This window comes from Theobroma cacao, chromosome 9 (assembly GCF_000208745.1).
Source record: "Theobroma cacao cultivar B97-61/B2 chromosome 9, Criollo_cocoa_genome_V2, whole genome shotgun sequence".
Taxonomy (NCBI): Eukaryota; Viridiplantae; Streptophyta; class Magnoliopsida; order Malvales; family Malvaceae; genus Theobroma; species Theobroma cacao.
Genome location: NC_030858.1, coordinates 3,885,846 through 3,910,505, shown reverse-complemented (window position 1 = coordinate 3,910,505; position 24,660 = coordinate 3,885,846). Strand labels below are relative to the sequence as shown.

General features: G+C 36.4%; 6 protein-coding genes and 1 pseudogene across 8 annotated transcripts; 3 read left to right on the top strand and 4 right to left on the bottom strand.

Moving 5' to 3' along the window:
* On the bottom strand, positions 312-2,625 carry LOC18588266 (cation/calcium exchanger 4). The gene has a single exon (XM_007012558.2). The coding sequence runs from the start codon at positions 2,454-2,456 to the stop codon at positions 540-542; it is 1,917 nt and encodes a 638-aa protein (XP_007012620.2). The 5' UTR covers positions 2,457-2,625; the 3' UTR covers positions 312-539.
* Positions 3,238-7,625, top strand: LOC18588265 (annotated as a pseudogene).
* On the top strand, positions 7,539-9,013 carry LOC108663443 (aldehyde dehydrogenase family 7 member A1-like). 3 transcript variants are annotated; one of them, XM_018127384.1, is made up of 4 exons: positions 7,539-7,626; positions 7,827-7,924; positions 8,237-8,359; positions 8,439-9,013. In XM_018127384.1, exons 2-4 carry the CDS (start codon positions 7,848-7,850, stop codon positions 8,494-8,496), a joined length of 258 nt encoding a protein of 85 aa, XP_017982873.1. In that variant the 5' UTR covers positions 7,539-7,626; positions 7,827-7,847; the 3' UTR covers positions 8,497-9,013. The 3 variants fall into 3 exon arrangements, with proteins under 3 accessions (XP_017982873.1, XP_017982874.1, XP_017982872.1); XM_018127383.1 differs by having other exon boundaries at positions 7,610-7,695; XM_018127385.1 differs by lacking the exon at positions 7,827-7,924 and having other exon boundaries at positions 7,543-7,626.
* LOC18588264 lies at positions 10,338-11,429 on the bottom strand. The gene has a single exon (XM_007012556.2). It carries the CDS (start codon positions 10,939-10,941, stop codon positions 10,495-10,497), a length of 447 nt encoding a protein of 148 aa, XP_007012618.1. The 5' UTR covers positions 10,942-11,429; the 3' UTR covers positions 10,338-10,494.
* LOC18588263 (protein STRICTOSIDINE SYNTHASE-LIKE 4) lies at positions 11,897-15,063 on the top strand. The gene is made up of 6 exons (XM_018127382.1): positions 11,897-12,393; positions 12,528-12,740; positions 12,829-12,896; positions 13,940-14,176; positions 14,332-14,464; positions 14,567-15,063. Exons 1-6 carry the CDS (start codon positions 12,232-12,234, stop codon positions 14,831-14,833), a joined length of 1,080 nt encoding a protein of 359 aa, XP_017982871.1. The 5' UTR covers positions 11,897-12,231; the 3' UTR covers positions 14,834-15,063.
* On the bottom strand, positions 15,296-19,033 carry LOC18588262 (proteasome subunit alpha type-6). Its single transcript, XM_007012553.2, has 9 exons — positions 18,814-19,033; positions 18,616-18,710; positions 18,395-18,476; positions 17,692-17,788; positions 17,215-17,273; positions 16,924-17,006; positions 16,235-16,330; positions 16,074-16,133; positions 15,296-15,732 (listed from the first exon to the last, which is right to left on the bottom strand). The coding sequence occupies exons 1-9, from the start codon at positions 18,887-18,889 to the stop codon at positions 15,640-15,642; spliced, it is 741 nt and encodes a 246-aa protein (XP_007012615.1). The 5' UTR covers positions 18,890-19,033; the 3' UTR covers positions 15,296-15,639.
* Positions 19,649-22,757, bottom strand: LOC18588261 (methylthioribose-1-phosphate isomerase). Its single transcript, XM_007012551.2, has 9 exons — positions 22,507-22,757; positions 22,324-22,379; positions 22,067-22,225; positions 21,763-21,862; positions 21,404-21,546; positions 21,168-21,273; positions 20,685-20,823; positions 20,328-20,596; positions 19,649-19,970 (listed from the first exon to the last, which is right to left on the bottom strand). Exons 1-9 carry the CDS (start codon positions 22,729-22,731, stop codon positions 19,893-19,895), a joined length of 1,275 nt encoding a protein of 424 aa, XP_007012613.2. The 5' UTR covers positions 22,732-22,757; the 3' UTR covers positions 19,649-19,892.

Here is a 24,660-nt window from a genome sequence, read left to right as displayed (position 1 = left end):
AAAAACGGTTTGGATGAGTTCAGAATCAAACCCAAAACATGTATTCATATGCTCTATATTCACCAGATGAGCAGACAGAAGAATTCAGTTCATTAGCAAGGAACTAAATCTAATTCCTTATTCACACAGTTTGAATAGCAGAAAAAGAGAGACTGATGAAAAGACAATGCCGGAGAAATATCATATCAGAGGCTTATATCGTATTAAAGGTATGCACTCCATAATTGTCAAACCATGTGGGGGAAAGAGAATGCTGGTAAGATAATCACAATTTTTAATGCCAGCTAAAAAAGCCAACTAAAGAGCAGGGGCAGTCAGTAACACAAATAATTAAATCAAGTCAGAGGGCACACATATGCTGCTTTGCAACTATTGTTATAGACTTGCTGTTAATGTAGAAGATTGACAAGTACAATTTACATGACTATTCCAACCCAATGCTATACAAGAATCTAAGTAAAACTTATCCTCCTATCTCTTTGCTCATTCTTTAGAATGGAATGTGCTAACCACCAGGAGACTGAACTCCGTTGTCAGGCTCAACCTAAACCTACTGATAGAACACCCATGGATGTGCTCACCCGAACAACCAGAAATGTCAAGTAGATCGCTATAAGGCCAACCCCCAGTGTCTTGTTTGGGCGCATATCATTCTGGGGCAACACAATGAAGGACCAAAGAAGCCCTATAGCTAGAAATCCCATTGTACAAAACAAGCTACTATCTCTTGGAACTATGTATGGAGCAGGTTTCTTGTACCAAGCACCAAGCACCAATGAGATCCCTAAACCAGCAAGGGTATTGAACATAGGTCCTGCATAGCATCCTGACATGGCAATCTGTACACTATCCCCACCATTCATTGCCAGTGCAACATTCGACATCAAATCACCCATCGAGTTGCCCCATGCCAATACGGTCAGACCAAGGATTGACGGGTTAATCCCAAAGATCACACCAAATGCCATCAACAAAGCAACAAGCTCATTTGCGATAATATAAAACCAAACAATACTCATAAAAAATCCTCCAACAACCCATGGAAGCAAAAACTGGAGAGGTGGCTGATCAGATGTGGTGTACAGGTATGCAGGAACACCAAGTATACCACCAAAGGTAACACCAATAAAGTATATAATTTCCTTACTCAAACGACCTGCATCATCTTTAATATTCCACAAAAAAGCCAGAAGAATCGGTGCCAATGTAGCACTAGCCACAGCATACCCCTTTGACCATCTCTCCTCTTCAACAATCGGAATTGTCAACCGTCGGGGAAGTGCCAATGGCAACTCCAGAAATGAAAGGAATTTAGAACAAGGAAAGGAAGACTGATCTTTCAGTGTTTCCTCATCATTCCAACCCCATATAGATTTTGTACTGTCTATAGACTCACTCGAATAAATTGCCACCTGAGAAGCCCACATCCAGTGAGGTAAACTATTTTCAAGACATGGTACATCACTTTTCGAGTCAGATGCAAGCAGTGAGGCATAGATAGAATCCCCCTCTTCATTTCCATTAGAAAATGTACCCCCTTTAACAGGTAGCAATGGTGTTAGATAACCCAATTTTAACACCCGAACATTTGTCCTAGCAATCTCATTGAGAGCAACCGCAAGTACATAAATCACATAAAGTAAAACAAATAGCAGTGCAGTTCCAACAGTCACCTCTCCAACAGTTAAAAACAGAAAAAGCCATATTAAACTAAACAGAAAGAAGCCTATATCCCTAACAAAGGAATTCCTATCAATCTGAACCCTTTTCTCAGTTATACAAAGAGAAACAATCCCAACAACAACACAAGTAACAAAAACAGCTCCTCCCAACACACTATTAATACCCACCTCACCTGCATCCCTCCCCACAAAAGCAGCAACGCTAGCAAATACATCAGGAGCTCCATTCCCTAATGGCAACAAAGTAACCCCAGCGACAGTAGGTGACATTTTCAATAAACTCGAAAGCTTTTCCAAAGAACAACAGAAGTAATCGGCTGCAGTGTTTCCCAATAAATAAAACAATGCAACCAACCATAGAGTCAACACAGCAAATCCCAAAAAGCTAAATTTCTCACAACCACAATACAAGAACTTAATATAGTTGAAAAACCCACCAGCAGTACACTCCGGGTGGGCAACCAAGTACTCACATCGGGTTGGATAACCCTTGTGTTCAAACAATCCAGAGCAAAATTTGGGATCGCTAGCTGTCAAATTATTTGCAGCCAAGTCATCAACTTTGACATTGGTATCATTAGTTTCTATAATTCTTCTATGGATAACTCTAACATGATCAACAAACCCAACTCTGGGTTTAATAGAAAATGACTTTCCTAGAACATTTTCATGATTGTAGAACAAGAAAAGTAACACCAAGGCACAAATAGAATGAAATGCTCCACGAAACTTGGAGCTTCTTTTACCCCCCAAAACAAGGCGTTTGGGTTCCATCACTTTTTGGATGCCAAGGTTTAATTGGGAAATCAGATAAAAGAAGGGAAACTTGAAGGGGGTCTTTTGTTACAGGGTTTCAAAAGATGAGGTATTCAAAAGAAATGGGAATTGGAGAGGTGTTACAAAAAACAGGGGTTGGAGAGATGGAAATCGAATTACCTGGAGAGGGAAACAAGAGAGGAAGCTTCAAGGAGGTTTCATTGGAGGAACTGCTTTGCCTGATGGTGGTATTACGGGAAAGGCAAAGAACACTAATAATTAGGAGCTGCAAATTTTGCAAATTTGATGGGAAAAGAAATTGAATTTGCGCAAAACGATAAGCCGTAGTGCATGTGTGGGGGCGGGGAGAAGGCCGCAGGGGTGTGTCGCTTTTCAGTTATCACGCGTTGCGTAATAGGGCCCGGACTGGACCATTGCGATTGGACACCGTCAGAAATCTAGTCCGCAACTGCTTTGGGCTGTCGCCCTTCACGACATGTGATAGGGAAAATAAAAAATAGAAGATTTGACGTATGCATGTGATTATTCTTTCTTTCGTCCTTTGTTTTTATGTCAAAAAACTAGCAGTAATACTTCTTTCTCTGCTCTTTATATTCCTCCTCTAAAGTAACCATAGAGATGCAAGTTCCCAAATGGACTAACCATTTATGAACTATTTACTAGCAGCATTTATGTTATTGTGTATATATATGATGCTTTTAAACCAATTAAACAAAATTTTAACCGATAGCACTTAAAAAATGACACTCAAGATGCGTAAACCATCACGTGCTAATACAACATGCTTGGCAAATATGTATAGAACACGTACGTAGACAATCAAAAGTTGTTCATCAAGTAAACTTTGTCTTTCAAGTACTTATTAATCAGAATTGGCTTTTATTTTCTTTTCCTTTTTTTTTTATTTTTTTCTTTTTTGAAGCCATGAAAAGGGACCCCAAAAAGCCACCTGAAAAGATGTAGAGTTTGAAGCGAATGATCCAAGAATCTGAATCACCTCAGTGTGACACATGATGACATGAAAATCTTGGGATGATGAGTTGGTGACACTGACACTCCCTTCTAATCATTCTCCAACGCCACACTCGCCTTGCCGTCTCTTTTAACTACACCTGGAGTTTCCGACTCAACCCCTTTATCTGCTTTAATTTTTGCCTGAAAGCTTTCTTCTTATCTGTACTTCATTCCTGGTTTGACGATTTACTTTTTACGTAGAATACTTTTTTTATTTTCTGGGTTCATGCTTTCATCGGGTGATCAGCACTTTTTTTTACTCTGCAGGTGATCAACACTTAACAGCTATTGCTTTGCAGAGATGGGATTTGATAGGAAAGAATACGAGTTTCTTGGGGAAATAGGTTTGGGTCCTACTAACATTGGCTGTTTCATAAATGGCATGTGGAAGGCTAGTGGTTCAGAGGTTTCTTCTGTGAATCCTTCAAACAATCAGGTTCAAATTTTTCACCTCTTTGAATATTTTTGCAGATAGCTTATCATGGAATTTGGATTAGTCATAGCATGTGTTATTCTCTGGTTGAAAATAAAAAAATTTATTGAAAGTTCTGAACCTATTAATTTTGTTGACTTAAAAAAACTGGGAATTATGATCATGTGTAATGTTGAATATTAACAAGAACCCTGTGGATGTTAAGAAATGTTTAATCAAGAATGCTTTATTAGCTAATAATTAATCAGAAACTCTCTCACAAGGGTACTCAGTGACTTGGATTTTCTTGTTAGTTTTCGATTAATTTTTCATTAATACTTTCCTTCATCTCGTAATTCTCAATGTAGGCCATGGCAAAAGTTGCAGAGGCATCTATTGGTGATTATGAGGAGGGAATGCGTGCTTGCAGTGAAGCTACAAAGACATGGATGAATGTGAGTTCTTTATTTTTCATATATTTACTGTTTATGTTGGATGCCAACAATAAAATTTTTCATGAAAGTGTATCTATTTAAGAGAATCCAACACCAAAAAGAGGTGAGATTGTAGACAGATAGGGAAAGCATCCAGAGCCAAATTGGAGTATTTGGGCAGGCTTGTATCTCTAGAGATGGGAAAGATACTTGCTCAAGGAATAGGAGAGGTTCAAGTATGTGATTCTATTTCTTCATACGCTGGCTTACAAATACATTTGGAATATATTGTCTTATTGTAGGCAATTCTCCTAACATTTTGAATCAGTCCGATAGGCCTTTCAATGTCTATGTTAGCCGCTCCATGTAATATAATGAAAGTCTCTTGCCTCTTTAGTGTATTTCTTGGTTCCTGTTGTATAGCCTGAACCTGGATGCACTCTGGTTTTATTTCTTTCTGAAAGGTGTACTGCAGTTATATTGCTTGCAGAGCATCAAATAAGCTTAGCAGCTTTCCTTTTTTCCATGTTTAATCTTAGATTAACCTTTTAAGGTTAGTTTTTCTCACTCTATCTCTATCCTTTAATAAAACTCTAAAGTCTTACATTTTGCTGGAAATTATTGATATGTGTGATTATGTTGTGGGATTAAGCCGGCAACTGAACGGATCCATTGTACATTCAGAACGTGAGCCCAAACATCTCTGAGGCATTCTAAAGATAGTTTAACAAACTACTAGAACATGTTAGGAATAATCAAGAAAACTGATCTTGCCATCAAGATAGTTAATTGGGACTTAACTTTGCCCTTGTTCTTCACAGCTCAACCAAAAATTGTTTTATGTACTGGTGTATTTCTCTCTCAAGGGAGTTAGAAGTGTCAGATCTGATGCTTTCCTGTTTTCTGTTCTGTTTTGCAGGTCCAGAGCATATGATGTTTGAGGTGTCCTAATAATCAGATAACTGCATGGGATAATTTGGACTGAGCTACTCTTACCTTTGACCATATTTTTAATTGTTATGTGCATGTTTTATGTGTCACAGGTGTGGAATCCCCTGGGGATCGTTGGTGTAATTACTGCTTTCAACTTCCCATGTGCTGTTCTTGGTAGGTTTGATTGTGTAAGACTTTAGTAGCTATCCACTCTTTTGTGTAAAAGCACCATTAGTAAATGGTAATCTAACACTGTTGCATCTGCAATATGCTATCTGAGCCTGTTGTAATTTTATATCTAGATGACTGGACAGTAATATGTTAATTTTATCTACTATTTCTTATTTCACTGTGTTGTAAACAATTGTATGGAATCTTTTTAAATGTAAATTTTCATACTCTTGAAATTGTTGTTTTGATTAAATTTATGAACATCTACTCTGAGATCTGAGGTTTCTGACTTCTATTAGTCTTATGTTTTGCTCTTTAGGGTGGAATACCTGCATCGCACTCGTATGCGGTAATTCTGTTGTATGGTAAGTCTGTCTCTTGTAAGCATCATCTATTAGATCATCAGATTATTCCACGTCTTCATTCTACTATTTTTCAAGTACATAGAGTATGGTTTTTCATACAAGTTTTCCTCTGATGTTGGGTTGTCTTTGGGAGTATGATAATTCTTTTCCTAATTTTGGTCAGTTTTTTTACTGACATTAATTGCTCAGAGAGAAGGAAAGAAAAGAAAAAAAAAAGTTAGGTTCTGTTTTAGAGAATCAAATAATTTCAAAATCAGTTTGCTGCAGAGTAACACATTCTTATACTTTGAAGATTATGTGTGATATTTCATCAGCTTTTGAGCACTTCGACAATTTCATATTTTTAAATACAATTATAGTTCTCTCTTAGGAGGCAGCTACTTACCATGTTAATCCACTGTAGGAAGGGTGCTCCAACAACTCCATTGGTTACTATTGCAGTGACAAAGCTTGTGTCTGACGTTCTAGAGAAAAACAACTTGCCTGGTGCAATGTTCACCGCCTTCTGTGGAGGTGCTGAAATTGGTCAAGCTATTGCAACAGATACACGCATCGCCCTGGTTTCATTTACTGGAAGCTCAAAGGTAAATTCCAATGTATCACTATATTATCTGCTTGAAGGCATGCGGTCATTATCAATGTAAAGAATGTTTATATGTCTATGATCTGCTTACTTGATAGAAAGATACTCCTCCATGAACGTTCAAAACCAAAATAATTTAGCTCTTTATAATTGGATGAAGCTGAGGGGTCATGATTCATGACTCATGAGACTGTGTTTAAATTTATTGGTGACCCTTTGTTATTTGATGCCCACTTCATAACGACTGTAGTATATTGGTCCCACCTTCCGAGTTCTGATGCCATAGAGTCAGTTATATGAGTTTGTTTCTGAGTTTGATTGGTATCAGTTATACTGGTACCAGAGCATATATGTATCTGGAGATATTTGCAAAATTTGTATGCATGCACATATTTTTGGTTATACTTCTTGTCTGTGTTTCTATTACCATGACTCCAGGCATATCTGCGCTGCATTCCAAATTGTAGGTGGGTTTGATGGTTCAGCAAACTGTTAGTCAAAGGTTTGGTAAATGCTTGCTCGAGTTGAGTGGAAACAAAGCTATGATTGTCATGGATGATGCTGATATTTCGCTAGCTGTGCGTTCTATATTGTTTGCAGCTGTTGGTACAGCTGGTCAGTGGTGCACGACATGGTCGTAGATTAGTATGTACCTCTCTTTACAATTTTAACTTCAGAACTGCAATGGTGAAGTCAAATCTAAGAATTGTCCTTTTTCCATATTTCTTCATGTAGTATCTTCATGAAAGCATATATGAAAATGTGCTGGATCAACTAATTGAGGTATACAAGCAATTCAGAGTTAAAGACCCTCTGGAAAAAGGGACTTTACTTGGGCCCTTACATGCCCTTGCTTCACGAGAGAGCTTTGAGAAGGGGATAGGAATCATAAAATCTCAGGCATGTATTCTGTCTGTTTATAGCTCTCTTTCTCTCTCTTCATCTGTGAATTTGTGCGTGATGGGCACGTCTTATACCATTGTGCAATTACTAGCATTATACATTTGTTGTAATGGTCTTTATCAATAGGATAAAATCTCAGGCATGTTTGCACGTTTTTCCTCTTTCTGAAAAAGGACCCTGCTCACATGTGATATTCTATTATTGAACGTTAAGATATATCTTAACTGCTTTTATCTTTTATCTTTTTTTGTTTCTGTTATGTAGACTTGTTAAGCTGTATGATCTAAATGCTCAAGCTGATACTTCTAGGGAGGGAAGATTCTTACTGGTGGAACTGTTATAGAGTCAGACGGTAGTTTTGTGCAGCCAACAATTGTTGAGATTTATCCAGATGTCTCTGTTGTGAAAGAAGAATTATTTGGTCCAGTACTATATGTTATGAAATTTCAGATATATATTCAATTTACAATGTCCTTGTTGATTCATATTGCCAGTCTTTTTAAATAGATTACTCTTCCTGTGTTTGAACTTTGGAATGTACCATTTGTGCAGAGTCTAGAAGAAGCAATAGAAATGAACAACTCTGTACCTCTAGGACTAAGTAGTTCTATCTTTACACGCAGACCCGAAGTTATATTCAAGTGGATTGGGTGAGTTCTCGGATGTTTTTAGTTAATGCTAGGTGGTCATGGGCTTGAATTTCCACACAAGAAGATTTGTTAGATCTTGGATGATAGTTACCAACTGCATAGCTTACCATCTGTCTTTTTGGAGTCCACTAGTTGATCCTTTAAAGATTTGTTGTGATCAGCTGACCTTTTTCTTTACAAATTCGGAGAACATATCTGCTATCCATCGAATAGCTACCCCATGAAATGATATGTTTGATGAGCATGTTGCTCTTCTTTCCGTGACAAATAATTTTCATGTTACGTGCTCATGCATTTGAGTATTTTATGCAGTCCATGCGGAAGTGATTGTGGCATTGTCAATGTAAATATACCAACCAATGGAGCTGAGATCGGTGGTGCCTTTGGTGGAGAAAAAGCAACTGGTGGTGGTCGCGAAGCAGGAAGCGACTCATGGTAATTTTCATTCTTCTTGCATAGTTGTATTCATGTGCTATTCTTCATAATGACTCAAACCGATTATTGTCCATGGCAGTGAGATCAATTATGGAAAGGAACTGCCATTGGCTCAAGGGATAAATTTTGTCCAATAAATTGGCTTGTTGTGAGGTGTGCATGTTCTGTCATTTTGTGTATCCCTGATCCACGTAATTGGTCAAGATTACCCTGTAAAATCTGCTGTAAAGATTGTGCTTCCGCTGTGCTGAACCAAAAACCATAGGCTCCAATGTTGAAACCATGGGTGGTTTTATTTCCAGTTCCAAATAAATACAAACAGTTAAAGCAAAATTGATACGAATAGACATGTCAATTATGGCCGCTGTTTCTTTCTGTTTTGTTTTCGTTTCTTTCAATTTGTAAAAGCTCAACTGGGGCCATAGGAATGATCCATGATGACTCGAGATAAGGGAAGAAACAAACACTTGCAACCTGCTAGTTTCATTGATTCAAAGTTGTCAAATCCATATCCTGACATGCCCACACTCCTTGGGTGAGGGAGAGTTTGGACTTGATAGGGTGGTGCATCTAAAGCAAATGCTCCAACCTCAGGAAAAAATCTTGCCTACGAGTCACTTTGGTGCCGATAGGGACTCTAGCTCATTAGTCCAACTTTTGACCTTTGAAACTAAAAAAACTATATAAAAGATAATTTATCATATTCCTTTCATATATGTCTTGAATCTATGTTGTTCGTCTCCATTGCTTTCAATGTGGGTTCCCTTAAAATGCAGAATGACCAGGAAGAGAATTCTAGCTAAGCTCTACATCTCAATCAGAGTTCCTACAGGCTTTACTTTCGATAATAATTTCATTGATGGGTAGAAGCCGAATTTATTATAGGGTGGGTAAAACTACTACTAAAAAAGTGCGAGGGATTCCTTGATCCATCAATTTAGGGAACTGCAGAAAGCAATTCCAAGTCCAACAGAGCTGACTAGCCGAATCAGCAGCAGTTACCTGGCCGAATGCTCTTCTGCCACACATTAATACCCTTGGTCTTGGGGCAAAGATATTTCAAAAATGTCAGGCAAAACTCTGGATATCTTTTTGAGGGGAGGGTTCAAATTGTTGCCAAAGAAAAAGAGAAGAAAAGGGTAGGCCTGGATATTTTTTATTTGATTGTACATTTTGCTAATTGAGACTGCAAGCTACTGTACCAGCTGGCTAACTGCGCTGTTCCAGGTTATAATATGACAGGAAACCTTGGCCTAATCTACTCAAATCGAATGGGCGTCAAGGGAGCCTGTCCCACCTTTGGTTTTTTCATCAGGTTTGATAATGTTTTAAGAGTTCAAACCAATGTTGGCTCGACATGTCTGGAAACTTCTTTGTTCTAGCACATTGCTAGAATCTGTTTAATCAGCAACCAAGATTTGTACTAGGACTGTTATAGGGCGAGACTCAATACCCCCAAATTAAGAAAATAAAAAAAAAAAAAAAAGGAAAGAGGAGAAAATCAGCAGATGAGTCTAAGCATGGTCCAATCCTTCCTTTGTTTCTAGGAATTTTCCTTGCACGTTCATGTCTTGTCTTCATATTCTTTTGTAATTACCTTTAATGCCACAATTTCTTTATCTGCATACCCCTTCCATCTAGGGCATTTTTCACAGCTGGCCAGGCTGGTATTTGACTCAAAACCAGCACAAACGCCACCATTTTCATAAAAAGCTCACATGCTGTAAGATTCTTTTCTCCTAAACGTGCAAAATTAAGACAAATCAAACCACCGTTCATTACTCAAGAAAAGTGCCACTATTCTCTTTTAACTGTTATCGGCTTCAGCTGCCAGAGTCATTGTAAACTGAAGGAGGCATTAAGTTATAAATATGCCTGGATTATACTCACAAAAAAAATGCATAAAAAAGTTTGAAAGAACACACGCTAAATATAAAAAAAAATTAAAACTTGAAGCAGTTCATCAGATATATATATATATATATGCTATATTCACTGGAAGGTCCATAAATTCAGATAGCTAAACATTAGAGCAACAAAGACCCTATATATAGTCTATATAACAATCTGACATTGAAACAGAGTTCCCCTGTTTTCTTCTTTCATATTTACCTTTAAACTCGACAAGAAATAATTCAGCCAGAAAGAGCAGGGAAACAACTCTCAGATCGAGGAAGAGTAGAACCCTTAACTTCTCCAAATGCTGGCAAGACACTACTTGAATTAGACCTAAGAGCTCGCGGTGAATCCAGGCTTCGGCGAAGAATCCTGCCCATGACAGAGATGGGGTGCTCCGTTTCATCCGAAGGACTCGACGCCCTAAACTTCTTGCAGAAGCTGATGTGTCGGTCCAGTGCTTCCTCCGTGGAGATAAGCGTATCCGATCTCAGAGCCTCATCTTTGACCGCCTCGATGCAGAGTCCACAAATCCAACGGCCCTGGTAACGTTCCCTGACACGCAGGATATAAGTAGTGGTGCATTCCTCTGTGAAGCCGCACGACTCACATTTGACGCAGTGGATTTCAATCGGAGTAGTCACTTTGCTCGATGGGGTTTGAGTATCTGAGCCTGAAATTGCCATTGCATGGAAACAAACATTGAATATTCGGTCTTTTGCTCTGTTTTCTCTGCTTTTAAACTCTGTTTTTTATGTTTTCTGTTTGTGTTCTGTAGTATGGTGAGGAGCAGGGGAGTGACAGAGATTTATGTCATGTGGGTGTGATAAAAAGAGACAAATAAAAATTGAAGAAAAAGGAATACAGTGGCTGTGTCATGGATTTTATGTTAAACCAGGGTTAAGCTGTGGGGTTCCTAAACTTTTGGCTTTGACGTGGATGATGACAGGGTTTAGATTTATGGGGGTGTGTGAGACTGGGGGTAATTAAATTAAAGTCCTCTCCATTTTGGCATGGTTGCTATGACTCCCAATGATTGATGCCTGGGTTTTGTGTGTTTGTTAGGCATATCTAATATCTGGCATAGAAATAATGAAATCCTGCGGCTGCTAAAATTGCTGTCGCTAATACAGAGGAGAGGAGACCGGCCAGATGCGACTCTAGAAAGGATAAAGAAGAATATTCTTCAAAATAATAATAATAATAATAAAATAAAGATAGAATAGAGTCTCATTATTCATAACCAAATCCATAGAACTTGCATTAACTCAGTGATGAGATACTTAAACTTTATGAAACTGAGTTCAACACTGGATTAAACGCAATGATTAGAGAAGGGAAATATACTCATATAACAACAATAAAAGAAATAAATACATGAGTATTCGATTTATTGATGGATTCATAATTTTTTATTTAAAAAATAAATTTTAAATTTTTTCTTTGAATTATAAAAAAAAATATTAAAAAAGTAATAGTCCTTTATAAAATTCTCATATAAGCTGACATGTTTTGCTGATTTACAAGTTAAAAAGGGAAAAAAGACTCGAACAATGCAGATTTCGTATAAAGTTTTCTTATCAATGAAGCTCAAATTGCTCATTTAAAAAAAACAAATTGAATATTTTGCTTGAGTTATTTGTTGGAATTCAAAGGTTTTTTTTTCTTTTTTGGGTGCATTTATTCCATGATTGTGATGCCGCTTATCTTCTCCCAATGCTGCAGACATTTTTCTATTCTTTGGCCGACATACTGCTGACATTTAATGCAATGTCGTTTGTTATGATTTTGAAGCTTGATCTTTGATTGATTGGAGCCAAGTGCAAGTCCCATACTCTCTTCCGACTTCTTTCCTTAGTAATCCGGTTGAAAATTCAAAGTATAGCATTTACAGCCATTCACAATCACATTATCTCTTATCAGATTGGTTTTTCTCCCAACCAAACAACCTTTCTGAAGCAGCATTTTCCAACTTAATGGCTCTCAGGATTCTCCTGCAAATTTGCTGGGCGTGTTGCTTGGGTTTGCTGATAGCCACGGCACTTCAAATCATCTTCTTCTCACCGATATCTCCAGACTTACTTGAACTGCCACCGGCATCTTCTTCTTCTGTTTCTCCACCGAACAACCAGTTGCAGGTAAAAAATACAGCTCTCTTTTTATACATATTTTTGAATGGGAAAGAGAAATACAAGAGCTCGGGAAATCCACCTCCTAAGGGAAGGCGAAGGCCAAGCCCCAGGTTCTTTACTTGGTTTGTTTCTTTTTGTAGAGGGTGACTAAACTTGGAGAAGGATTGTTGAAAGGCCCGGAGGACGTTGTTGTGGGTGAACATGGTGTGTTGTACACAGCAACAAGAGACGGCTGGATCAGAAGATTGCATAGCAATGGCTCCTGGGAGAACTGGAAGAGACTGCATAGCGAAACTTTGCTTGGAATCACAGCAGCAAAAGGAGGTGGCCTTATTGTCTGTGATTGCGACAAGGTAAAGGAACCCACTTGCCCTGCCATGCCATACAGCCATGCATGATTAATTTACAGCTTGAACTCTCCAAACTACCATTTTTCCTCAGGGCTTGCTTAAGATTACAGAAGACGGTATAACAGTTCTTGCATCACACTTCGCTGGATCCCAAATCAGGTAACAATATTTCAAATCAGCTAATTGTTACTTCTAGGCACAGTTCCTCAAGCTTCCTCATTTTTGTTTCTCTTCCAATCCAACATGATGGAGGGCTATAGACATACCTAGAACTAAAAAACGTGATGAGCACGTATTATAGGCAATACCCTTCAATTAATAAGCAATAATAACTTAATTAAGAAAAAAGAAATGATCAAGAAGAAGCTAATAACCAGTTTTTTAAGTAGTTTAATTGAGATTTCGTGTATTCAATCTTGTTCATGCGAAAAGACAGAATGCGACGTCAGTTAAGGTCAGAAAGAGACGTCTCTGTTAAGGCATCATCACTTAAAATGAGCCATGTGCAAGATTTGTTTACTCTTCTGATGCGACAAAGAGTGCTCGGCGCGTACCGCCGAGAGGGAGGTGTGGCAGCTTCCTTGTGAAAGGAAGACCACTCCTCAGTCCTTTTAGGCGTTTAAGAAGGAGCTACCGCAAGGGAATCTTTATTTCTCTTGCTGTTGGGACCCGATAACTACAGTTGATGCCTCATGGTTTGGTGGCATGTGATACTAAAGAGATAGATACGTAACTGTTGCTATCTAATTCTTGTTTTCTGTTTTTGCTCTTCTTTTTATAAACGTTTTAATCCGAATTTGTTTCTTTCTCTGTTGTTCTTTTCTGTTTGGGTATATCCATAGAACAAAGAGAAAAACTGCAACCTGTTTGTTGTCGTGAGAGGAAAAACAAGACCAACCGGCCACCACCAGGCCACTTGACCATCATTATTAATGGCCCAATAAACATATTATAGGACAAACAACGGTATTTTCAGGAAACGTTAACAACGACTGGAGGCGGTGCATTTAGACACTCTGCCACCAAGGTTCATCCAAAACGATGGATCGCTGTGATTCTCTCTGCCCATTAAACACATGCAAGTAAATCTGGAAGCTGCTACAGGACAAGAATACTAATCCTTTTCAACTAATGACAAAAAGAAGAAGACGTGTAATTACCACCACTGATCTTTTTCATAAATGTTGTTGAATTTTTACTAGGTTTGCAGATGATGTGATTGAAGCATCAGATGGCAGTTTGTATTTCAGTGTAGGAAGCACCAAATTTAATCTCAACGACTGGTATCTTGACGTGCTGGAGGCAAAACCTCATGGGCAGCTGCTAAAGTATGACCCATCAACGGGGGAGACGTCGATGGTGCTAGATGGTTTGTGCTTTGCCAACGGTGTCGCACTCTCAAAAGATGAAGATTATCTCGTGGTGTGTGAAACGTGGAGGTAATTTAGTCTAGCCATTGTCATGCTATGAGATTCATATAATAATTCGCTGACAGTGAAAGAGGGTCGGATTTGATGTGTTGATGTCTGTCTAACCTCATTTTGCGACCTAATTGCTGGCCCCCCATCCTCTATATGTTCTTCTGGTGGGGCAGATTCAGGTGCCTGAAATACTGGTTGAAGGGTGAGACAAAAGGACAAACAGAGATTTTCATTGACAACCTTCCCGCTGGACCTGATAACATTAACCTGGCCCCGGATGGTTCTTTCTGGATCGCCTTAATCCGGGTATTTTAACTCATGCAAAATAAAAAAAACCAGGAACATGTTTGATCAGGTAAAACCGCATGAGACTACCTGGACCTAAATAATTTCCATAATTTGCTGCAGATGAATTCTGAGGGAATGGAGTTCGTGCACACCTCCAAGGCTTTGAAACATGTTATAGCAAATTTTCCGAGACTGACCAAGCTAGTAAATGGGGCAAGCAAAAGGGCAACAGTCATCAATGTGGATGCTGATGGCAACATAAACAAGAGGTTTGATGATCCCAATGGATTAGTTATATCCTTTGTGACATCGGCTGTGGAGTTTGAAGACCATCTATACTTGGGTAGTCTCAGCGCCGACTTCATCGGAAAATTGCCACTGAAATGATGTACGGTAATAAAGGGGATGCAAAGGGAAAAAAAAAAGGTCAGCCAGGACATTCAGGTCTAAGTGGAATTTGCTTAAGATTGACGGAGAATCAAAGCGTAATCGAATTAACCAACAACTACGTATATTTTTAAGTCGTTCAATTGATTCAATAATAGAATCAGTTATATTGTTAATTTTATGTCATTTACTATTAAATTGAAGTAATTACATCAATTTTCGCAACTTAAGTTGATGAAAATACAAGTTTCCATGTTTGACTGAACCAAATAAAATTTCAATTACTTGAGTGCGCATTAAAATTTTTTTTGAAAAAAATTGATGACTACAGGTTGGCTACGACAGAAATAGGCAGTATGCTACAGCAGCAAATGCTCGTTCTACCAGCAAGATTATGGCAGAGCTAGAAACATTGGGAATTCACCTTTCAGCCTCCTCCAAAATCAAAGCAACCGTTCCAAATGTCAAATAAGATTTGGGTGCATGCCCTTGTAGAGTTACCTGATGATAATTTAAATAGTAATTCGCAGACATGCAACATTTTTGGACAATTTTAATGTAAATAGTCGCTGCTGACATAGTTTCTTCAAACAACTATCCCGTAACATTTTGATTCATCTTGGAGAAACTCAATCCCAGAAATAACAAGAATTCAATTTAAAGTCTTATGCAGTAATAGGAGACAACATAATTTGAAGCTAAAACCCTCTCCCATCTCTCTCAAACTTGATGATCAACTAAAGCACGCTTGTTGTTTCAAATGATAACAGAAAGGTTCTGCAGCAGCTATTGTTAGTCCATGCTCACTAGTCACGCTCACTAATAGCTGTCAAATGTTCATCTATTTCTGCAGTTGACAACGCTCTGAAAACTGGATTATCAGCTTTCACCACTCCCACCTGCCAAACATCAAAAGATTAATGTCAATTACATTTGGAAGCGAGGGAAAACAACAATAATTTCAGCTCTTGCCATGATTGGGAATATATCTCTGTGATTATATTAAGAGAAACAGAACCAATAAGATTAGAGTGAGGATACACTATATGCAGCCTCTGGAAACTAACACAGGATATCACAGATTATCTACAGCTTGTCTTTAGGGAAAAGCTATTATATATGGCAGGAGCACCAAAAATATTTAATCCATTCAAACATTTAGAAGAAGCAAACTCACAACGGCAAGATATCTAAATGCTATAATCACCAACAACTAAGGAGATCAGCTGATGTATTATACCTCTATCTCAGTGGCCTTGAAATCCTCTTGAAGAACAGATTGCAGAGCAGAAATAGCAGTCTGCATAAACATTAGACAAAGGTGATTATTTTAACTCACGTCAAACATGTAGTCTTTAGCAATATTCTTTACCATGCATAATGAAATGCAGATATATATACCTGCACTGTTTCCTCATAAGTAAAAGCAGGGTCATTCTTCATCTTCTTTTCCAAGAAGTTAATTGCCTCTTGTTCTTTAGATCCAGCACTGGTTGCCTGCAGCATATTATGTCAAAATTCATTCCAGAAACAAAATGCTTAACCTAAAATTGGTCAAAAGAATTTTGAATCCATGTTCATTGCACCAATACTGATCAGAGAACAAACAAGCTACTTTCATTCCTAAAGGGATGGATAAAGAAAACGAAATAGTTAATATAATTAAAATTTACATATGCTATTCATTTACTAATCCAAAATAAATAAAAAAATATGGCATTGCTTTGTGGTAGCAAGGAGTCATAATATATGGTTGGTAGCAGGTACTGGAAATTATTGGATCATTTTTTTCCCATTCTCACAACTTTTTCTTTGGGTGAGCCACCTTCTGAAATTCCTGGTAATTATAGTGGTTTTTCATGATCATAAGCACATTGTAAACAAAAGGAAAAATCACCAGCAATTGTATTTTTAAACCCATAATGTAAATAAAGGTTTTGTAAATAATATGGTCAAAGAGAACTATTAGAAAAAAACCAGAGATGTATCATAACTATAATAATAATATATGGCTTGCAGAACCAGGTATTTAGAAACCAGAATCAAGAATCTTCAGCGCAATGAGCAATAACAATTAATTTGCAAACTACCTTGTGACCGTAAAAATGGCCAGCTGGATCACACTTGTAGAGTTGGGGTCCCTTCTCTTCATCAATACCCAAAACCATAGCAACTACACAAAAAGAAAAAATAAAAAAGATAGGAAAGACATTAATGGGAGAATAGGGTAATATTAGTGACAATTAGTCGAAACATACAGTAGCATATGTATGCATGAATGTCTTAACAAAATAAAAAATCTAAATCTACTATGAGAATACAAATACAAATAACTAAAAAGAAAATTATATTTGTAACATTTTGAAGAATTATAGACTTACCAACTCCAAGAGGTCTCATATATGCATGTTGAGTATAAACCTGTGATTTGTCTGCAATCCTAAATCAATAAAGCATGTCATGCTAAATTAGTTATATAATCATCAAAATGCACAAGAATCCCAAATATCGAAGAAAAATCAATGAAAATAATAGTAACATAAAATGTGGTCAATTGGATTTATTAATTTTGAACCAAGATTATATCCGTGAACTAGAAAATAAAGAAAACATTGACTCTGATCTTGATTTTAGGAAGAGCAGTAAAAAATCTGGGTCATCTAACTTTTCCAATTCCTAGTGGCAAACTAACAAGTGCATAAACTTACACCTAGATTACATCCAAATGACTAGTCCCTTGAAGTCTCTAAACTTGTTCAAACATTATCCACATGAGCTCTATAGATACACAATTAACAGCCATCAAATGAATCCAACTAAACATGAAGTTCCACTGAATAAGATATAAAAAACCATACCATTTGGCCAAAACATCCACAGGCAACTCATATCCATATCTGAACCGAAACTCGGCTGCTTCATTCCTTGCTTGCTGGACCAAGGTCCTTGCATCAGCTGAAGAGTGACATACCAATCTTATCAAAGCATCCCTCATAAAGTATTTTCATAACAGTAAATTGGATCAAACTTCCAGCTTTAATCTAATGAAATCAAGTTAACCAAATTCAAGCTCTATGCTAAAGTTAGACAAGTAATTAAAGCAGCCAAACATAAAGTTTCTTTTCATCTTTTCACTTCTCTTTTGGAGCTTTCTTGATATTTGTTAATAAGCATAATTTGTGATTTGGTAACGAAGAATGACGGTTACTATGCTGAATGTCAGCATCAATAAGAACAAAATTATAAAGAAAACCATTCTGTTTTATCCGATATTTCCAGCACTTGTATACCCTAGCATGCAGATTAGGCATTTTTTCAACCCTGATTTTGACTGATTATAAGTGTGAAATGAGGTAAATTATCATAACTCAAAATTGGTAGTATCCTTAAAACCCTAGTTTTTGACTGATTACAAGTGTGAAATGAGGTACATTATCATAACCCAGAAAACTTAATATCCTTGAAACCCTAGTTCACTGGCGAACACGGCAAAATCTTCATAATTCGAATATATAACATCAAAGAAAAATATAAAAAAGGGTTTATTGAACAAAAAGTAACCTGTCATGCCAGTAGCCAACAATCCAAGGAACTTGGTAATAGGAAAAAGGTGAGTGACACTAGTCTGATCCAAAAGCTTGTCCTGCATCGCATTATTCAAATATTAAATACCCAAATCGAGCAAAACCCTTAAATCAATTGTCAATACCCAAAAAAAAAAAAGAAATGAAAGAAAGAAAAGACACCCAGATGAATAAAGTAAGTTAAAGAAGAGCACGGACGGGAACTTTCTTCTGTGTAACAACGCAGACGGAGTCTTTTCCTCGAACACCAATCGATGTAATCCCAGCTGCTTTCACTGCCTTAAACGCATACTCTGCTCATATCATTCAAAAATCAAAATTGAGTGAAATAAATAATAATAATTCTTTAGGAACAAAAAATGAAAAAGGGAGAGGTGGGAGAGTGAATATACATACCGACTTGGAAGAGACGACCTTCGGGAGAGAAGATGGTGATGTGGCGATCGTAGCCGCCTCCACTTCCTCTGCTCATTTTTTCTTGTTTTTTGGAATTAGTTTTTTAGGTGTTTCGAATGCAGAGATTTGATGTAGAGAAGAGAGAGCTTTCTCTCCAAGACACCAGATGCAAAGCGCTTTATGACTCCCACGAGCTAACTCGCGGAGGAAGAAAACTGAGTGACTTGTCCAAAATACCCTTTCTTTTTTACTTATTTTTTGTTGGTTTTTTCTCCCCTCCCACAACGCTTCGTTTCGGGCAGGTTATGCCAAAAAGGTGCGCTTGCTTTATAGGATAGGTTTTGGGCCAAATCGAGAAAACAAAGATAGGGTTTGGGGTTTTTCTATTATTATTTTCTTGGGAAAAATACGTTTGGAACCTCGTGGTTTAATGCCTGTTTCAAATCAAACCCTGAATTTCAAGTTGTTGCAAAATTCTGTATACGGTGCTTTTGGTAGGAAGGGATTTATAATTTAATGATCAGTAAATTAACTATTGGATGAGACAATTTTTCTTTCTTGATGCTACAATTTTGATACAAAACCGTTCCCAAATATTTAAGGTCTATTTAGTTAAGTATGGCTTTAAATTCTTGCTGTCTTGTCAAGAATGTTAGCTTGGCTCAGGTTTGGATTCGGGTGCTTAATCTGTGCATTGCCGCTTTTTTGGAGGTAATATGGCGTATGCACAGATGCATTGGTTATGTACTTGTGTATACGTAAGAACATTGTCCACCATGTATATCGAGATAACCTGAAAGCATTGCTGCTCCTGCATCTTAAACCCAAAAAGAGGTATTGCCAAAAGGGCTGAGTTTGCCATCAAAGCCCAACCAACTCCGTGATGTTGCTTTATTTAATTATATTATTGTACTTTTACAACCTCAGAAAGTCAGTAGTACAACAATTTGGCATCAAAAAAGCAGAAATGATTCCCACAAGTCTTATGACATAAGGCTCAGTCGGCTCACATTTTCACTTACATATCAATAACCTCCATTTTTTGAGGCTGGAATCTTTTCCACCTGGAGATACCTTCTTCACACAGTAGACTTGCCCGTTGCCTTCTCTATGAAATTCTTAATGTCAAAAGCATCAGTATTCTTTGTAATGACACCCTGCTCAAATAAAAAGTAATCATCAGAATGTAGTACAACTGCGTATTTTATCATTTTTTATTTCTTTTTTCCGGGTACATCAAAATTTTCTCATTAATGACAGATGTAAATCCATTGGAAAATTGAAAATTACATACAGGATGAAATAATTTTTAGTATCCTCTCTAATAATGAATCATTTATTTGACAAAACTACTAATAAGATGGATAGATCCTTCTCTTCAGTTTTCACCTTAGGTTGATGGCTTTCACACCTGCTAAAGCTAGTAGAATACGGCACAAAAACAAATAGATTCATATGCACGGGTGTGATGTGTATTTCTATGCACACACACCAAAAGAGAGAGAGAGAGAGACCTTTTCTGTTATGATACCAGCTATTAGATTGGCAGGGGTAACATCAAAAGCTGGGTTCCAGACAGAGATCCCAGATGCAGCAACTTGCTCTCCCAGTCCTCCCCGTGTGTGCAATAACTCCTTTGCAGATCTTTCCTCGATGATAATTTCTTGTCCAGAAGAGAGAGATAAATCAATGGAAGTAAGTGGTGCAGCAACATAAAACGGAATGTGATGATACATTGCACATATGGCAAGGCTATAGGTTCCAATCTTATTAGCAGTATCACCTGCGATTCAATGAATGACATGACATTAGTTAAATTTACTTCATATAAAGCATTAAAGGGAAATGCATCAGTAACAGCCGTGGAGTACCATTTGCTGCCACACGATCTGCTCCAACAATAACAGCACTCACACGGCCTTCTTTCATTAAAGCAGCTGCAGCAGAATCTGCTATTAGAGTAGCAGGTATCTTTTCATGCACCAGCTCGAAAGCTGTGAGTCTGGATCCCTGTAGTCAGAATCATATATACAACTAAAAACATAGTTTATAAATAAAAGCTAGAAGTAAATAAATCAATGGCTAACGTCAAGAAGCTCGATGACCTATTCAGGTTTAACAAAGCCATCATCCCAACCACAAATAGCATATAGCATAAAAGCTAAACAGGTACGTAAGTATGTAGAAGGAATCAACACTCAGCCATTTTTTTTTTTTGGAAGATTTAACACTCAGCCATTTTTCATACAACTAGTTCACTGAATTCCAGTACCATAGATGTCCTTATGTTGGTTAGTTGGACCAAGTTTGAGACAACTACTTAAATACTCAAATAACTTCAACAGAAAGATTACCTGATTGAATGGACGTGTTTCTGTGCAATATGCTCTTTCCAACACTCCTTCAGCATGAAGTGCACGGATTACACCAAGCGCAGTACCATATCCAGCTGTTGCAAGACTGCAAGACAGAGTAAATGACTATTATAATAGTATTATATGCAATTAGACCAAGAATGAACTCAAACTCTTTCTTGCTGATGTTACTGTTACTACAACAAAAATAATAGCAGGTAGAAAGACTAACAGACCTGCCAGTGTTGCAGTGGGTCAAAACAGAAAATCTCTTTGAATTTTTCTGTTGGTGCTGGAGAAAACTTGCTCCAGAAGACCCAATGGCTTTATTTGAAGCAACATCATCCTCAAGCATAACTTCAGCAGCTTCTATGTAAGCCTATAAAGATTGACACCAAAGCAACATATAGGGAGGACAAACAAGACATGCTTCAATATCCAGAGAGAATGAGCTAAGAATTAAAATAAAATATGAGAAATAAAAGAAGGTTACTGTGAGCTTGAGACATTATGCATGTCAGCAAACTTTAAGGAAGAGCCACATTCATACAAGTCAACTACAAATTGTTTGAAGAATAACCATATGAATACCCACCTGGAAAACATTCCCGGGCACTGTAGCAGTAGTAGCAGCCTTTGAAATAATTTTTCTAAGTTTTGTAGCAGCATCTGAAAGATTCACCGCTGTTGGTCGACTGAAAAGGAAATAAAAGACAATCATGTAATCAGCTACACTTCAAAAAAAGGCAAGAAAATACAGTTAATTTCGGTCTAAAATACCCCTGGCAAAATACAGAGTACTGCAATTTTTAGTACATACAAAAAGAATGCTAAAGTCCCAGATAATAGCAGCTGCCATGACCAGAAATATTAAGGAAAATAAATGAATAGATAAAAACCTTGAGACAAGATATTCCAATTTCATTTCAAGGAAAGAAGCAGCATCTTCACATGTCCCGTTAAAGTCCTTTAAGTTGGCAACTTCTACCGCCAGGGAAAGCGCTGCCGCAATGGCAATAGCAGGCGCTCCTCGAACCACCATATCCCGAATTGCGTTCCTGAAATCATCAAAGAAGTTATTCAAGTTGACTTGCACATTTCAATGCAAATCAAAAAGTGAAAACACACTTCACAAGAAGACAGAACTACTCATTACCATCCATCTGTTGCATCTTGAATATCTAAGTACACAGTTTGCAGAGGAAGTTTTCTCTGTTCAACAACCAATCACATTTAAATAAACAGAACAAAAACCAACAACTAGAAAATTCCTAATAATATAGTATCGAGATAATCAAACTTCAAAGATCTTCGGCTTTATTAAGAATAAAAACTAGACCTGGTCGAGCAGCTGGAGCGAGCCGCATTTGTAGCAGATAGACTGGAGAGTGTTGTCAACTACGAGCCCGTCACTCGACTTAGAATCGGGCGCCATCGATTGGGTTTTTGAGAAAGCAAGATATTTCTGAGGTTTATGAAATGAATGGAATGGGGCTCCGCCTTTTGAGCTGGCTGCAGTTACTGTGTTTTCGTTCCTTGCGGCTGCGCCACGCGAGTGACACATAGGGCGTGAGGCATGGATAGTGGAGCGTGGAATGAGCCGCCACAAATTTGATAATTAACTTTTGGTCCCTTGGTTACGTATTATTTGCGCAAAAAGCACCTGCTCTTGTGAACCTTTTCTATTGAGACCTCTCTTTTAAAAAATATTAAAATTAGATAAAAACTGAAGCATAAAAATAAATAGGGTTTTACTAATTAGTTGCGATACTCAACATCTCATATTTGATGTAAATATGATTATTAAAATTTATATAACAATTCAAGTCCACCACTATTAGCAATTTAAATTTAAACTTTTGAAAATCACGTGATTTAAATAAAAAAAAACTATTGGATCAGTCATTACATTAGTGTTTTAGAAATACATTTTACGATTACTTAAAATAGTATTTATAGTTATATTTTTTAATTACATACCATAATTGATAATTAATATGATGATTTTTAATATATTATAAGAAAATATTACATAATATAACAATTTTACAAAATATCTTAAGCCACTTGTTGGTAAAATCTTAATAAATAATAATTAACATATTATTCATATATTTTCGACACAATTTTGGTCATTTTCATGGATATTTCTTTTCATTTTTAGGAATGCACGCGGTCAGCAATTAGGTGGGACTGTACGTTGTTGGCAGTGCTGATACGAAGTTGAAGAATGGTTCAATTCAAAGTAATTTATTGTATTGAAATGAAATTTAATATAATAATTATTAGAAGTTTTATTGTGTTTTGAATTAAACGATAAAAACTATAGATTTTATTGTATTTTTTATTGAAACAATATTGTATTGACAATTACTAGTCTGTTATGATTATAATAGATTTTATTTTAGTTTAAATGAAATAGTTACTATTGGGTTTTTTTGTGTTAACAGTTATGAGTTTGTAACCATTAAAAGTTTATTGTGTTTTGAATTAAATAATAACTATAATGTTGATGGTTATGAGGTTTTATTATGGTGATGGTTACAAATTTTTGTTGTGTACAAATACCTTTTTTATTGTATTTATAATTTTTACTTAAATAAGATGTCACGTGGTACACATCACTTTAAAATGTTACTAGACTCATAATTAATTGACATTTTTTGAACTCGTGACTAGATATAATTTTGGCGATTTTATAAAACTGGTTGAGTAGAATAATTTCTATTATTTAACCTTTTTAAATACTTTTTTGATACCTTTTAATGTAATTTTTAGTAATAAGTAAATGAAACATTGCATACAATATATGAAATTCTTGATCCTTATTTCGTCTTTTTAAATAATTTTCAAATAACTTTTTATGTGATTTTAATAAATTAAAGTTACTCATAAGTATGATATTTAAAAAAATTATTAAATTAAAATTTAAAATAAGTTTTTATATTTTTATTATGTTTAATCAGATTTTTATATTTTTATTTTTGAACAAAATAAGTTCTTATATTTTTATTTTGAGTTAAATAAACCTTCATTACTAATAATTTACTTAATCAAAATACTATTTGTCATTGTATAAAATGTGACGCTAATTTACATGCTAACATATCATAATTGATATTGATATGACATGATATATTAATACGATATGATAATATGATCATGTGATATTTTTATTATTCATATTAATATTATATTAATGTTATGTCTGTGCTATATGAATGTAAAATGACAATTGACATTTTAAATAATGACAATAAAATAATAAAAAATTATTTAAATAGTTTAAGAGCTTATTTGAACATTATATTATTATTGAAATACACATACAAGTCTTAAGTACTTTAACCTTTTAAATATTATTTTAAGTACATTTTCAAAAAATTTCATGTGATTTTGTTAATTTAAAGTCATTAAAATTTTAGATAATATTTCAAAAGTATAATGTTTTGAAAAAGATCTAAACTATTTAAAATTTGTAAATAAACTCTTA